We start from the raw sequence: 15,962 nt of genomic DNA on the forward strand, positions 1-15,962 counted from the left end.
TAAATTGTACCCGCTACTGTTTGTGCCCTGGGTATTTGGCAAGTAGCACATCTGTGTATAAGTAATAGAGGCGTTTGGTAGGCTCGGAGGCATCCTATCGGACGCACTTGAGCTCCCAGCCTCGGTACAGAGAAGATCAAACAAGCACCGTGAGGATCGCAGCATGGTGGTAAAAACTGCGCCTGCGTGCACCCTTGATAAACAGGTGCCAGCTGGAGGCAGTGATCTAGCACGGCCTGAGCTCGGCGATGCCTGCATCCCTGCTCGTGTGCAGCTGCTGGATGTTGCTCCAGGAATCCCCTGGTTGGCGAGGTGATGGGAATTAATCTACCCTTTGCATTTTAGCCGTGTGCCTGTGGTTGTTCCTGCTGCCTGCCTGTACTGCGTCACACAGCTTCGTAAAACAATAGCACTTAAGATCAATAGTATAATTAACAATTAGCTACTGAGATTATCGAACTGCCATTATGGCCTGTCCTCTCTCCCTTGGAGCTGCTGCCACTACCAACGGGTTTCCAGTTCTTGTAAGATTATGCCTGAGCACCTACTTAGCAAGTCTGGTTTTGAGTTCTCTCCAGAAACATCAGGTTTTGACAATTTCCGTTTCGAAACCATGGTAACAAATCGTTTGTTGCCGCCTATAAGAAAGCAGGAAAAAAAGACAAGTGAGTAAAGGAGATATAGCTTTAATTCAGAAGAAAATGTGACTTTAATTCTTTTTTTTTTTTTTTTTACGCAACTCTGGAATGGATTAGCGGATAGCGAAGCAAAATGCTCCGGAAATATGACTTTTCCAGAGGAAGGCAGATTGCCTGGCGGACCAGTACCACGCCACGCTCTTCTGCTGTACAGGTTGGGATTTTAGAGCTTGCCATATTTAGATAGCAGGACACGGCGCTTTTTCCAAAATTCCTGAAAGAGGGCCCGCGTTTCCTCCAGACACCGTACAAATTAAGCAGCTAGTTAAACCGAGGTCCCAAATTTAACGCAGCGATCTCAGCGCGCACCCAAAGGGCTGCGAGCTTAGCGTGCGCGAGCCCGGCCAGGTGAGGTGACCGCAGGCGGGCTTCCAGCGGCGCACGGCCGGGCGAGCAGCTCTGGGAGCGCAGCGCAGGCCGCCGCCGGGGCTCGGGAGAAACCAAACAAAGCCCGGCTCACCTTCAGAGGCTAAGGAGGGGGGGAAATAGTTGGAAGTGAGGGCCCGCGCGGTGAGGAACCTGTCCCTAACTCACGACAATTACGCGAAGCGCCTCGCGACACAGGGCACCTCGCGACACATGGGTACCTCGCGACACACTGGACCTCGCGACACAGGGCACCTCGCGACTCACGGGACCTCGCGACACACGGGTACCTCGCGACACACGGGACCTCGCGACACACGGGACCTCGCGACTCACGGGACCTCGCGACACAGGGCACCTCGCGATTCACAGGACCTCGCGACACACGGGACCTCGCGACACACGGGTACCTCGCGATTCACAGGACCTCGCGACACACGGGACCTCGCGACACACGGGTACCTCGCGACACAGGGCACCTCGCGATTCACGGGACCTCGCGACACACGGGGACCTCGCGGTACCTCAGAGCAGCGCCGGGAGCTGGGGGGAGCGAGCGGCGGCCGCGGGCCCTGAGGCGCCTCACGGCTCGAGCTTCCCGCCAGAGGCGCGCGGCGACGTCCTTCCGGCGGGAGGCGGAAGCGGAAGCCGGGAGCGGAGCGGCGGCGGCCGGAGGCCGAGCGGGAGCCGGGAGGAGGCCGGGGCCGGGCCCGGTGCCGGGGCCGGGCCGCGATGAGCGAGCCCGAGCTGCTGCTGGACTCCAACATCCGGCTGTGGGTGGTGCTGCCCATCGTCTTCATCACCTTTTTCGTGGGGATGATCCGGCACTACGTCTCCATCCTGCTGCAGAGCGACAAGCGGCTCACGCAGGAGCAGGTGTCCGACAGGTCAGGGTCAGGGTCAGGGTCAGGGCCCGGCCCGCCCCTCCCCTCCCCTCCCCTCCCTCACCACAGCTCTCTTTTGCAGCCAAGTCCTGATCCGGAGCAGGGTCCTGCGGGAAAACGGGAAGTACATCCCCAAGCAGGTACGGGGGCCAGGGGCAGCCTCGCGTCTCGCAGCGGGGCTCGGCCGCTCGTGCGCGCTCGGTTGCTGACAGATGGCTCGTACAGCGAAACCTGGGAGTCAGGCTGCGGGAACAGCAATGGCGGATGTACCGGGATTGGTACTGAGCTAGCAGAGACTCTGCACAAAGTGCCAAAAGGTCTTTATTTGACGTAGATTCTTTTTAAGAGAATTCTTTCTTGGAAATATTTTGAGGCTGTCAGAGAGACAGAGCGAGTACTCAGAGCTGGTACTTCAGGGAGACATTAAAGAAGTAAAGAGCTTTAGGGCATCGTTTAGTAAAATACCTGGGAAAAAAAATTAATCAAATAGCTCATAATGTGTCTAAAGGAGCAAGAAATAACCTTGTCCTCCTTTCGTTTCTTACGGTGCTACTGGTGTCGGCTTTTTTTTTTCTCCAGTCTTTCCTGACTCGGAAATACTACTTTAATAACCCAGAGGATGGATTCTTTAAGAAAACAAAAAGAAAGGTAGTGCCTCCTTCACCGATGACAGGTATGTTAAGGTACAAGGGATATAGCTGGGCAGAAAACGTGTAACTTGCTGCCAAGGTAGCAAGGTGAGCCTCCTTGGCAAAGAGCTCAGCGAATGTGAGGGTCGGGGTGGGAATGGGGGGCCGTGGGGGAGGGAGATCGCTCCCTTCAGCAGCAGTGCGTCGGGTCACTTCACGTCGTTTAACGGCACTACGCGCCTGCCTGCAGCATCTCACGGGACCACGACTGTCACAGCGCTGCTGGAAACGGGAAGTCCTGCATGTTCTCCTGTCTCTTGTTTGTTGTTTTTTTTTTGCACCAGCTCCAGCAGGACCTTCTCTAAACTGATATAGCTCATTAACGTGGCCAAAAATGTAAAGAGCAAACCAGCCGCCTTGTTCATCGTCACTCTTCTAGCTAAATAGCCTTGCAGAGGGATCCATTAATTTCAGAGATACGGAGCAAGGGATGGGGTCACACACAGCAGGGAACACAAGACGCTTTCATCAGCAGCCGCTGCTACACTGTGTGCTACTCTTGTTTGCCTTTAATGGGATAAACTCCCACATTATGTTAAATCTCTTAATTACAGATCCTACCATGTTGACAGATATGATGAAAGGGAATGTAACCAACGTTCTGCCTATGATCCTCATTGGTGGTTGGATCAATATGACATTTTCAGGATTTGTCACAAGTAAGTGTGCGGTGCAGCACAGCCCCTGGGTCTGGCCGTGGTGGGTGATGACCTCTTGGGTCCAGGCTCCATCAAAAACTTCCTCTGGGGTGGGAGCAGCTGGGTTTGTCTTTGTGGCACTGCTGCTGTTTGCTCTATGGAGCGCATTGACTTGCTGGCCCCGCAGTAAAGGACAGAAGGTTGTTTTCAGGGTGCCAGACGTGATCGCAAAGAAAACAGTCTGGCCTTCCAGTTGCTGTAAGGGATTTTCCTCTGAACATGGGCAGGCAGTCCGTTACTGTGTAATGCAGAGTATACAAAACAGAAATACTCCCTCAAATTCATAGTTCTGGTTTTTTATTTTTTCCTTACTATTTACGTGGTAGCTGTTCCCTTCAGAAAAGATATTCCCCTTAACAGCCACTGAAACAGCTGTGGGAGTTTGGCTGCCTGATCACCTTTTGAAAGACTCCATATTAAAGTCAATATTTGAATTACAGCCTGTCTGAAAGTATTTGTTATCGTATGCATTACCTTCAGACTCCATTAGATTCAATGAATGAAACATCTGTTGGCTTTGCAATTTGCTCTGCAATTACCTAGTGTTGCTTTGTGAAACTGGGCTTTTTTTTTTGTCCTGCAGCAAAGGTTCCGTTTCCTCTGACGCTGCGTTTTAAACCAATGTTACAGCAGGGAATTGAACTGCTCACTTTAGATGCATCCTGGTAAGCGTGTGTCCCCCACGGGCAAGGCTGAATGTTTATTTGGAGCACTGGGTACATTACTAACCCCTGAGTAGCCTGTGCATGCTTCTGAAATAAGGTCACGAGCCACACGTCCCATGCACAGGCACCATTGAACTGAAATCAGACATCCTTATTCTGATTTCTCAGGGTGAGCTCTGCTTCCTGGTACTTCCTGAATGTGTTTGGACTCAGAAGCATTTATACGCTCATCCTGGGCCAAGATAATGGTAAGACAGTGTCATTTCTGTGAAAGAGCTGGCTTCTCCTTCCACTGGATGACTTGTGGGGGAGGTTGGGGAAGGATTTCAACATTTCCAACCAAAAAGCTCTTCAAAGCCTCTCTCACCTGTTTGAGATTACTCTCCACTGGCTAGGTTTGATACCACCTGCAGCAGTTACCCAGATCTTTTTGCACCAGCCCTTGGCTAACTGCTTGTAAACTTCCATGGTAATTAACCTATGCTTTTCTTCTCATCAAATTGGTGCGTGGAAACTTTGATGTTGTGTTTGTTTTTGTTTCTAGCAAGGATCGATTTTAAGGGAAGCTGCAATGATTGTTTCTTATTAGATGCAAGGCAAGATGGTTATGGAGAATATAGAAGACCACATTTTCCTCTGTCTGTCTGCCTATTTTAAATAAATTTAGCTAAGATGTAAGGAATGGGGACAAAATATCTTGTGAGAAGCTGCACTAGCAAGTTAATGTTGGATTCCGGGGATTTGTGCAACCTTTTAGTCTTTAGGAAGAAGCCAGCCTGGTGGCACTATACTCCAAGCAGTTCTGTTTAAGTCAAATAAGAATGAACCTCTCACTTCTTTTTATAGCTGCAGATCAGTCTAGGGTGATGCAAGAACAAATGACAGGCGCAGCAATGGCCATGCCAGCAGATACCAACAAAGCATTTAAGGTACAGTATTTCCACCTGCATCTCTCTTTGCTGTGAATTTACAAGATTGCAGGCTATGCATAACTCCTCCTCTCCCCCTGTCAAGCAAGGGAATTGTTCTGGATTCCTGTTCCTAAAATTAGAGGTGACAACTGATGAGGTATATGGAAGTCTGACAGGGCTATAGTACCCTGAAGTAAACCTGATTAGACAATCATACCTGATGAAGCAGCCATTCCTGATTTAAAAAAACTCACGTGCCATCTTCTGCCTTTGCAGAAGATGACTTTTTCTTAGTTATTGTCTAATGTGTACAGAAAGTGCTGTCAACTACTTTAATACTAAGTGGCTTTTCTTCCTCTGCCTGTGTTTAATGTCAATGAAGACGGAATGGGAAGCTTTGGAATTGACTGATCATCAGTGGGCCTTAGAAGATGTAGAAGAAGAGCTCATGGCAAAAGACCTCCATTTTGAAGGCATGTTTAAGGAAGAACTACAGACCTCCATCTTCTGAATTTGAGAATATGCTGTTGGATCTTCTTGTAAAAGGCATTTGAAAAGAAACGTTATGTAAAACTGTATAACGTATTTTAGCAAAGCTGAGAATAAAAGAAACACACCACGTTCAGTACTGTGGTTACGTAACTGTCATTTGAGCCTCAGGCCCAAGTATGATATATTGGAGCCAAAATGTCGCAGGGTGGGTTTCTAGCTGTTGTCTTACTCTTCCTGGGCTACATATGCTTTAGGAAAAAAGGGAAATTTCTAATTCTAGTACAAAAACAACCAACTTAATTAAGGTATTGAAAATTTCTTGAGACTGAAAAAAACCTAGTACCTGTACTTCTGGATGTATCTGTTTAAATAGCTTTGTAGCCAGTTGTCTTTTCAACAAGACAACATCACATTAACAACTCAAACCTGACTGGTGTGTTATCTAACATCTTCAGTAGCAGCTTGAGGTTTCAGTTTTTTGAAGTGTTGGTTGTCCTTCCTATTTATAAAGAGGATACCTCTTTTCCTCTTACATCTCTTTTCCTCTTGCAATAATTGTGGTTTGATGCTTTCTCAGAAGAAAACAAAAGCATGAATAAGAATTTTTCAGAAAGAGGGCTTTTTTTTTTTTCCCCCTGCAGAGAGAGGGCAATAAAACAACTTCTGCTAGATTATTGCTCTGACAATTAAGAGCTAACCTACAATTTATGAGCAGTAACTGTGACAGAGAAAGCTCTGGTCTTTGTACCTTGTATGACTGGCAGGCTAAGCATTACTTCTCTTTTGGTAAGAGAGAGTTCTGTACAACAATGTAGAACTGAAAAGAGATGTCCCCTTTACCACTACTGGCTCTCACAGGGGCTTTTCTAGCACCTGTTGGTGGCTGCGCTACCCCCTCCACAGTGTGAGAGAAGAGGGAGTAGTCACTTTTGCCCCAAGATTTCCAGGTGTGATATAGGAAAACTGGTCAATTAATTAGGTTCATTTGCAGACATGTTAACTGTAATGGGCTAAATAGCCTACAAAGCACCTCTGAATCCAGCTGGCCTCTGAAAAAAAGCAGAGGCTTGGACTTTAAATTCAGGATGGAAAGCATACAACACACCGGCCTCCAAGCAAAACATCCCCTGGGTGTAGCAGGAGCCTGGCGAGCTGCTCCAGCAGCACCGTGTACGTCCCCCAAGCCCATGCTGAGCCCCTGGCACATCCCGCAGCAGCCAGGAAGGGCTGCCTTGGGCAGGCGCTGCTGCCAGGACATTCACGGGGAAGAAGGCAGAAGAGAGCTGGGAAAAGGAATTGCAGATACCCACCCCTCACTCACCGCGCACCATGAGAGACACCTGGTCTCCACCGAAGCAGCTTCCTAGCTTTTTCACCGAGTACTGACCCACGCGGCCCCACGGGACAGCCAGGCCCTGTGACGAGCAGTGCCCCCTCAGGGACCCCAGGCTTCTCGCAGATCACACCAAGGTGGTGGTGGTGACCCCACGGCTGATGCCCACCAGGCAGGGGAAGCCAGTCTGCGATTACAGCCCACCCCCTCTTACCTCTCTCCCTGAGCCGTCAGGACAAGAAGATCCTCCACACTTGCACGCAGCAAAGCATGGCACAGCCCACCTTCATCTCCGATCCAAGCCTGCACCAAGGTTCCCCAGTGCTGCAGAGTCCCATCCGCTTCCTTCTGCCCTGGTCAGCTTGCTGGTGGACACACTCGTGGTGGTCATACAGGCAACTTTTGGCTCCCCTTTCACTGCTTTTGTTCCTGGGCAGAATGGCTCCTCAGAGGGCTTTGGGGAGCAGAGACAGAGGAGGCACTTCTGTGCACACGTAGCAAACACACGGGCTGTTTTCCCATTTATTTCTTGTTTCCCAAGCACCTTTATAATTTATAAGCACCTCACAACTGCCCACCGAGTCAGCCCCACAGTCCGCAGAGACCCTCATGCCTGACACCAGCAGGATGTACGAGCACACTGTGTGCCCTGCAGTCCCTGGCCCAGTTATTTACTGGGCTAGGTGTGGAAAATAAACACGGATCTTGTTTTAAGTCTCCTACCTGATCACCTTTTTGAACTGGGAGGAACAAGGAGAAGCTGTTCCTGGCTCGTGTATTTCAGTGCCAGAATTGAGCACTGCAGGAGCTCCTCAGCTGTCTCTTCCCCAGGGTGAAGAGTACTGACCTGGGGAGATGTTTCTTACGCAGAAGTTGCCATAACTGTGGCTGTTGTTTCTTCCCTTTTTATTTTGGCTTCTTTGATTTGGGATGAACAAAACAGGAGCTGAGCCAGGACTGAGACACATCCAATTTGCTGTTTTTAGCAAAATCATTTGCCCTCCTGTTAAGGGTCATAGCGCTGAGACATTCTCTGCCTCAGAGATTTCTTTCCAGAACACTGCTGCTCCACTGGCAGCACTAGTGTTTCAGGTCATTCCCCACTCCCCACCCCCGGTCTTTATTTTGTAACAGGGAATTTCATCTCATTTCATGCCTGCGGCATTCTCACATGAGATTCCTGCAAGCCCATGCACTTATATAGAATACCTGAATACCTCCACATCAGAAAACTGCCAGTGTGCTCTCCCTTCTTCCCCAGTTCCTACTTAAACGTCAAAGGACACAGATCAGTACAGGGTTTTGCCACTGACCTCTGCTATTGCATAAAACTTAACCCTGTCCTCCACCTTCTGGTTTTGGACCATTTTTCTTCAAGGCGACCTCCCCATTGCATAGGAATTTGACCAGTCTATATTCCCTTTCTCACGGTTTTCCTTCCTCCCTCCCTCATTTTCCAAAACACCGCCCACCGCCCTGTTTCCCTGAAGAGAAACACGCAACCTCGCGTTCCTCTGGAGCCACAGATGGTCACAAGGAGTTTCATGCTGTGCTTTGACGGTCAGCATTTCACAGCGAAACTCAGGATCTGCTCTTCTACGTCAAGGTTCTTCTAATCCTCTCTGAGGCTCCAGGTAAGATCAAGCTCCTCAGCACCACATGAAGACTATAAACCTTCTTACTGGGGCTTTTGCTCTCACAATCACCCTCGATCCCCCAGACAATCCCCCAAGACTCCCTGAACGTGCACCCACACTAAAAAGAGTGCTAAATGCATACCAGCCTGTCGGGTTTAACTAGCTTCCTCAGTCTTTTCCAGCTGAACTTAGGGTACTTGCTCAGCGTGCCTCCAAAGGAGGCTGCAGCGACTGCAGGACAACCATTTCAGCGATGCAGCCACAAGCCCGAAAGACAACACCCGCTACTGGAGAAAATGGTGATAAGGGCAGGGCACCCTAGTTCTGCAGAGGAAGAGGAATGACGATGAAGCCAGAACTGAGGCTGCCCAGTATCACAGAAAGGTCAGGACAAGCTTCGTTACGCCACCAGAGATGAGCGGCCCAGTGCTGCAGAGGGGAAAAGGCAACCTTTGAGTACCGACTCTTCAATTTACACAGCGGTGCGCTGTTCTCCTGAATCCCCCCTGGCAAAGCAGGGTGGGCTGCGCAGCCTCACACTACTTGCCATGGCCCAGCTGAAAGAGCTCCTGCGGCACCAGGCATCCCCACAAACCAGCAGCTGTTCAACCTGCGCTTCAGGTCACTTAACGAAAGCTGAAAAAACAACCAAACCCAGTTTCAGTGCAAACCACTCTTTAATTTTCCTCTTTGTACAATAGAGCCAGCCACTTACAAAGTGCTAGTCTAAAAAACAGGTCTGGTATTACAGAAGACACACACCAGCCTAAGCCCATCAGCTCAGAGTCAGAGAAGGTAAGAGCTGGGCCACTTTTTCTGCAGTACAACGGAGTCTGTTCAGCATCTGAGCATCAGATTTAGCCCCACTGACACATTTCTTAGTGTCAGCACAGGAAAGGAAGTAAAGAGGAGAACAAAGGCTATTTCAGATAGATCTTTCCGTTAAAAAGGTCTTTTAATCCCCTTTCCTCTCCCCCCCATTTTGGAATGCCCGCGTGACTTTCTTTCAGGGTAAAACTAACAAAAATGCTGATCAGAGTAATTCAGTGCAGTGCTACAGCTTAAAATTTGATTTTTGGATGCTCCCCTCAGTAACGAGGAAAGAACAGAAATAAAATATTAAGAGTTGTAAAAATCCCAAACAACCCAAAAAAACAGAACAGCAGAAGCAAATAAACAATTCTGAACTCTAAACTCAAATTTCAATGCTTTAAAAGCAAAATTCTGCAGAACAGGATCATAATACTAATGTGACAGCTAGAGACAGGCCTCCCAGTCCTCCCTCCTCCTCTTACCAAGACATTCTCGTGCCCTGGCTAAGGAGCCATAGGTGCTGCCCTCCCATCCCACTGCCTGGATCAGGACAAGACAGCAAGCAGCCAGCTGTGCTTTTGCACGGCTGCAGCGCAGAAGTCTAGGGACTGGCACACGACAACTTCCTATGGGGCTTGTTGCTGAGAGAAGCGGAAAGGGAGCTGAGCTGGTGTGCCCGGAGTTAAACGATGACTGCTGTTATGTTGACAGGACAGTCATGGCCAGCAGTGAAGCTGCAAGAACCGTGCGGAGAGGAGAGTGTGACTGCAGGAACACGTTTTGTTGGGGGGGGGAGGGAACAAGCCTTTGCGAGGCAATAGTCTTTCTTAGCCTTTGGTTCTGCCAATGCACTTGGCTCCAAGAAGGAAAAAACCCTCCTGTGTGGTTCGCCACCTTGAGCTAGAACTTACCCTCAAAACCACAGATTCAGACTAGATTTTTCCTATTTTTCATGGGAATATCAGTTCTCTGTTGAGGACTGACCCTACCTAGGGTTCACCGGAGCCCTCACTCAAGAGCAAAGCTGGACTCAATTCCTGCAAATAACAGAGACGGTTCGGGTAAAGGTGGAGCAGGAAGAGCATTTGCCAGTTGTGTTGGAAAGATGGAGCAGAACAACTGAGCAGCTATGGCAAAGGGAAACTGTGGCCAGGACCTTTACACCTGCAGCCTCTCAGAAGATGTTAGGGTGGGTGACATCCAACGGAAGAGGACAAATGCTGAAAGAACAATGCAAAAGAAAAGTCACGAGAAAAGGACAAAACCTCACACAATCCATTGCACTGGGCTAGCATCCTTACAGGCGACAGCTTTGGGACACAGAGCTGAGCCTTACCAGAGTAAAAGCTCCAAGGGGACAAATGAGCTAAAAATAAAAAATAAAAGTGCTGCAACCACACAAACCATGGAGAAGTGGTGGAGGCAGGAAAGTCCTTAGAGCGGCCTAAAGGTGACATGAAGGATGTAGGAGATCGATTGAGAGGACAAGAAGTGGACAGCCTCACACGTGATATTTTCTTTAGTGAAGAATAGGAGCCAGAGGTCTAGGAGCCGTATCCTGCAGCCACTGTGCAGACAAGCCCACGCATGCACCAACCACGCGGCCAGGTACAACTTACTTCCAGTAAAATTACCCACATGGCAGGATTCGGTGTTCACATTTACAAGGCTGAGTCAAAACTGCCCAGAAGGTTCTGAAATGCATCAGCAGATGAAAGGATGCAAGAAGGAGAAACTCTTGATGCTTGGCAAGGGAACCGAAGTACAACGGCAGAGATGGCAACAGGCAAGCCAGAGGGACGTAGATTCGAACTGAGAGCTTCCAGAAAGGGTGCAAGCACCTCCTTGGCATGGGGCAGGGGGGCCTGGGGCATCAGCAACATCAGAGGATTTACAGGAAGCCCCCGTTACCAATTCAGAGAATCTTACCTGCCACTCCACGGGCCCCACAATATTCAGCTGTGACCTCCAATTCCTACTCTCCCCAACCCCAACTACAGCCCTCAGCCTGGCCCAACCCTGACCTCTGCCTCTAGCCACACAGCTCAGCCAGATTTTAAAAAAGAACTTTATCAAAGCTCCAATATATGTTATTTTTGGCCTCTAAATATACAACTGTCAGCACCTATTCCTGACTCTCCAGTGCTATTCTGCAATCCCAAGCACTGAATCTTTCAGTGCTATGTTTTCTGCTCAAATCCTACAGAAGGAAGGAAAAATTTCAGATGCCTCAGACATAGCTTTAGAAGAGTGACCGCTAACACGGTGGGCGAGTGCTGGGCGGGGGGCGATTGCGACGCTTAGTTGGTATCCATGCCATCACACTCTTCTTGGGGAGGAGATGGAGCAATATGTTCTTCACTGTTTCGGCGCTGATAAAACAGCACATATGCAGCTTTTGTCTACCAAACAAAGAGGAAAAGAATCTGAAAGACTGAAGCAATCCATGTAGCTTAGCTAGAAATATAACACCCAAAGCAGGAACCACTTGCACTACAAACTCGGATTAGCCTCAGGCCAAGTACTCACCACTATTTGGTCTTCTGAAGCCACGGATACGCTGCTGTCATCAAAGTAGTACCACTTGTCATTCACTTTGTTCTTGGCATAGGCAGTGTCTGTTGGGAGGAGAGACTGCCACTCAGGTAGTGCCACCCAGCTGCACTGCGCCAGTGACATTCAAGACTCAAACCAGTCGTGCGAGACGGTCCAAGAACTAACTTCGTCAGTAGCTGCCCCACACCTCATTCACTAACACGGCTTCAAGAACATGCTAGGTCATCTAGTGAGTCTAGAGCTATGTCCTGCATGGGACTCAGCACTAGTAGTAAGCAATACCAGTAGTAAGCAGCACCATCTCTGTATGACTGCACTCCCTCCACCAGCTCTGAATGTAACTACGAAAATTCAAAGCCCAATCTTTTTTCTTGTGTGTGTGACGTGAGCTTTTACATGTACATATTTGGGACATTTAAAAGATGCAGGAGATAGAAAGTATGAGGTAGGCCCAGCCAGCACGGGTTCATGAAAGGCAAGTCCTGCCTGACCAACCTCATCTCCTTCTATGACCGGGTGACCCGCCTCGGGGACGAGGGAAAGGCTGTTGATGTAGTCTACCGACACTTCAGCAAGGCCCTTGACGTGGTCTCCCACAGCATTCTCCTGGAGAAGCTGGCAGCCCACGGCTTGGACAGGTACACTTTGCTGGGTTAAAAACTGGCTGGATGGCCAGGCCCAGAGAGTGGTGGTGAACAGAGTGAAATCCAGCTGGTGACTGGTCACCGGTGGTGTTCCCCAGGGGTCGGTGTTGAGGCCCATCCTCTTTAATATCTTTACTGATGATTTGGATGAGGGAATTGAGTGCACCCTCAGTGAGTTTGCAGACAACACCAAATTGGGGGAAGTGTCGATCTGCCAGGGGGTAGGAAGGCCCCACAGAGGGACCTGGACAGGATGGGTTGATGGGCAGAGGGCAATGGGATGAGGTTCAACATGGCCTGGGGATGTTTAAGGAAAGGTCGTATGTGGTGTTTAAGGACATGGTTTAGTGGGCGACATTGGTGGTGAGGGATGTTTGGACCAGACGATCTTGGAGGTCTCGTCCAACCTTAATGATTCTGTGATTCTATAATTCTGTGAAGCACTGTGCATTTGTCTGTGGGCTTTTTTTTTTTTCTTTAAAGCCTGGAACAAAGGGGAAAAAATGTAAACCTGCTTTAAATTGCTATTGCAGCAAACAAGTCAGGAAAGCAAATGCAGAAAGGCACCAGACCCAGGTTCACGGCAAGGTATGTCCTCTGAACTGCATCCTTGGCCTACGTGCAACTATTCGTCATACCTTGTCTGACACCACTGGGGGAACCTGGCAAGCTCTTGCCTGGCTGGCTCAACTGCTCGCAACCTCTGCTCCGCAGCTGTAATGCTGTGCCCATGCTGGACGAGCAGCTACACTCTAGTTTGGTGCAGGGCAAGAAGCTGAGACTTGGAGTTGAACCGACAGCTTAAGCTGAAGACTCTGCCCCACCACTCTCCAGCAGGAAGCTCCTTTCCACAATGTCGTCATGTTCCAGCATTGAAAATAATGACGCCCCTCGTTAACTGGAAACACAGTTTGCACACTCTGTAACGACTACTAACCAGGGTCCTACAGTCATTAGATTCAGACCCAGGCAGCTGCAAACTACACAAACTAGCTGGCTGCTCAGCAAATCCTAATAGGAAGGAAGCTTCCTTTCAGTAAGATATTCATTTGCCTACAGAACACAAGTAAGTTTTGGACTAGACACCCTTGGGTGAGGGCAGCTGCAACTCTCCAGTGCACAGAGCCTCCCCTGGTCCCTCTGTCTCTATTTCCTTGCATACAGAAAGTACAGAAAAGCAGTTACTTACAGTGGCCTACTCCCATGGCTCCATAGTGATTGGAAACTGCAATGAGGTCATAGACATACGAGCCTCTTCTTGGATCACAGACAAACTCAGACATGTTTAAACCCCTGGAAGGAAATCCAACAGTATCAGTATGCCGGTAACCTGAAAACTTCCTGAAAACTAATGCCTGACACACCAGTGAAGCTCTGCTGGCAGTCAGCACTGGCTAAGGGTTGCGCTCTGCTGCTGACCAGCTAGATGTTACCAGTGTAGATGTGCCAGTGTTACCAGAAACAGGAACCCTCTCACAAAGGGCAGGTCCTAGTGAATTCATCAGGTGCTGCCAAAAGACTGAGAGGGAAGTGCTGAACAAAAATCAGTTCAGAGCGTGTCCATGTGTAGGCATGAAAAGCGAGATGGAAGTAGTAAGGAGTATTGCCTCAGCATCTGGGCTGAGGCAATCCCAAGCACAAATACAGGCTGGGGCTTTGAGCAACCTACCTGGTGTCGCAGCAATCCCACGGTTTTAATCTTTTTTCAAAAGAAACAATACCTGGTAGTAACTGTAGTTCTCTGAGATGTGTGGAACTGATTAATGTTAAGATTAACGAAACCAAAAAAAGGTAATGCAGAGCTGATTCACATTCTGACTTTCTAGGAGTGTCTCTACCATGTAACATAACACACTTGCCCACCCTATCTGCCCAGGAGCAGAGCAACAGAAACAGGAAAACTGCTGATGTGTCCTGCACCTCGACTATTACCCGAGTTTCGCTCATGCCTGCTGCCTTGTATTTCAAACCCTAAGACAGAACTGTTCCAGTTACATTAGTAACAAGCCCATACAACGGTAATATCAGAAGTAGATTCCTCTTGACCAGCTTTTCACATGCAGACTAGCTCGAAGGAAGAATCCTACCTGATAGGGAATTCAACAACAGTGTCAAGTTTATCCCTCCAGTATCTGCTGTACGAGAAGCGTTTTAAATGAACTACCAAAATCTTGGGCAAAGACCACAAGTCAAACTTCTTTGTGGCCTGTTGATGTTTCTTACAGTTAGGGCAGTACCTGAGGAAAGAGTACAAACAAGGAAATGAAAGGCTAAGGTAAACAAAAATCTTCTGTCCTTCTGTTAGAGGATACATCAATACTGCAGTTCAGCCTCTGACTTAGAGAAGACATTTTTGGCTTGTGGAATATGCAGGAGAATACAACTCCCTGGAGGTGTCAAAGCTACACATTGCTTTCACTTTGTAGGTAAAATGTCCAATTGCAAGCACATTAACTGAACATTGTTCAAAAACAAATAAAAGGTTTAAAGGTTCCGCTGCTGTTTTACTGTTTCCTGATGCAGCTCAAACAGGTAACAGGTACAAACGTCTAATAACCTGTAATTGGAAATTAGTAACAAACAAGAACCTACTACACTACAAGTTGTTTTCTTACACACCTAGCAAACAACTTCCAAAGATGTTCTGTATGCACATTAATCACATTTTGGTCACTTAGGGTGACCTAGGTACTGTACCTAATCCCTCAACTGGGGATTTTTCATAGAGTTAGGAGTGTTTCAGGACGAGTACAAGCTGAAAATAAAACAGTGAAGTAAAAAAACTAGCCACATGCTAGCCATGAAGTAGCCACACACTTACACTGATATCACAACTGCTTCCTCTGATGCATCTGGAAGACAGATGTACATCGGAGAATGAAAAATAGCCTAACCTCTATGTACCCAGTGTCTTTTTGTTTGTTTTAATACAGGCTTTGTTTTAATAACAAGTACTTTTTATTAACCCATGCTTGCAGCCTACTGAGTCAGCGACTGAACAAACACACAATAGACTTCTTCACACCAAGACAAAGAGACAGACCTAGGAAATTATCAGAATCCCGTGACAAATAACGTGAAATCAAGCAGTTACAGCATTTTATGGTAAATGTGACAAGCAGAAAGAGGGTCTTACCAAGGGTCATGTTCACCGAGCGTTTCCATAGTAGTAAAGAGCTCTATGCAGTCTCTGAGAGCTACCACAGCCTTCTTCTTCTGTGGTTGTAACAAACTTGAATGCTTTTCAAATGCCTAGTGAAAGAGATGCATGCTTTATTCAATTCCATGTAGGCTTTAATCCTTGACATCATGAAAATGAACACGACCACCTTCACTCTGCTGATGATTTCTGGACCTCTTCTCCACCCACACAATCAAGCTTCCAGCCACTCCTTTTCTGTGCTCTGAATAGTCCTTTTCACTTTTTCCACCTCGGGTATGATCCTCCCAGACTCCTCAACAAACTTAGAACTCCTCATACCTTAGCAGCAATAAAATAAGGCTGGCATTTACCAGAAGTAAACATTTTCTCAGTAAAAAAAATATGTTTACAAGGTATGAAAAGGCCTGGAAACA

The 15,962-nt window shown here is 48.2% G+C and overlaps 3 protein-coding genes across 4 annotated transcripts in view; 1 reads left to right on the top strand and 2 right to left on the bottom strand.

Moving 5' to 3' along the window:
• FANCD2 (FA complementation group D2) overlaps positions 1 to 1,689 on the bottom strand; it is a 43,023-nt gene extending 41,334 nt beyond the window's left edge. Inside the window, exons 1-2 of the mRNA XM_040569212.1 lie at positions 1,589 to 1,689; positions 549 to 638 (exon numbers count right to left, since the gene is read on the bottom strand). Of these exons, the coding sequence (XP_040425146.1) occupies positions 549 to 615 (67 nt within the window). The 5' untranslated portion in view covers positions 616 to 638; positions 1,589 to 1,689. The remainder of the gene's footprint in view (positions 1 to 548; positions 639 to 1,588) is intronic.
• Positions 1,690 to 1,702: 13 nt separating this feature from the next.
• Positions 1,703 to 5,536, top strand: EMC3 (ER membrane protein complex subunit 3). The gene is made up of 8 exons (XM_040569219.1): positions 1,703 to 1,951; positions 2,031 to 2,088; positions 2,528 to 2,621; positions 3,192 to 3,296; positions 3,919 to 4,000; positions 4,169 to 4,248; positions 4,847 to 4,929; positions 5,294 to 5,536. Exons 1-8 carry the CDS (start codon positions 1,797 to 1,799, stop codon positions 5,420 to 5,422), a joined length of 786 nt encoding a protein of 261 aa, XP_040425153.1. The 5' UTR covers positions 1,703 to 1,796; the 3' UTR covers positions 5,423 to 5,536.
• Positions 5,537 to 9,031: 3,495 nt separating this feature from the next.
• USP4 (ubiquitin specific peptidase 4) overlaps positions 9,032 to 15,962 on the bottom strand; it is a 46,363-nt gene continuing 39,432 nt past the window's right edge. For both annotated transcript variants that reach the window (XM_040569215.1, XM_040569213.1), the window contains 5 exons: positions 15,523 to 15,638; positions 14,474 to 14,623; positions 13,576 to 13,679; positions 11,716 to 11,804; positions 9,032 to 11,588 (listed from right to left, as the gene is read on the bottom strand). In XM_040569215.1, coding sequence (XP_040425149.1) covers positions 11,487 to 11,588; positions 11,716 to 11,804; positions 13,576 to 13,679; positions 14,474 to 14,623; positions 15,523 to 15,638 — 561 coding nt within the window. In that variant the 3' untranslated portion in view covers positions 9,032 to 11,486. The remainder of the gene's footprint in view (positions 11,589 to 11,715; positions 11,805 to 13,575; positions 13,680 to 14,473; positions 14,624 to 15,522; positions 15,639 to 15,962) is intronic.

Source organism: Cygnus olor, chromosome 10 (genome assembly GCF_009769625.2).
Source record: "Cygnus olor isolate bCygOlo1 chromosome 10, bCygOlo1.pri.v2, whole genome shotgun sequence".
Classification (NCBI taxonomy): domain Eukaryota; kingdom Metazoa; phylum Chordata; class Aves; order Anseriformes; family Anatidae; genus Cygnus; species Cygnus olor.

Bases quoted from the DNA above. Each gene is read 5' to 3' on its own strand.
- EMC3 (XM_040569219.1), top strand. From the start codon at position 1,797: ATGAGCGAGCCCGAGCTGCTGCTGGACTCCAACATCCGGCTGTGGGTG. The intron at 2,622-3,191 runs GTATGTTAAGGT...TCTTAATTACAG, and splicing joins GCCTCCTTCACCGATGACAG to ATCCTACCATGTTGACAGAT. The intron at 4,930-5,293 runs GTACAGTATTTC...ATGTCAATGAAG, and splicing joins ATACCAACAAAGCATTTAAG to ACGGAATGGGAAGCTTTGGA.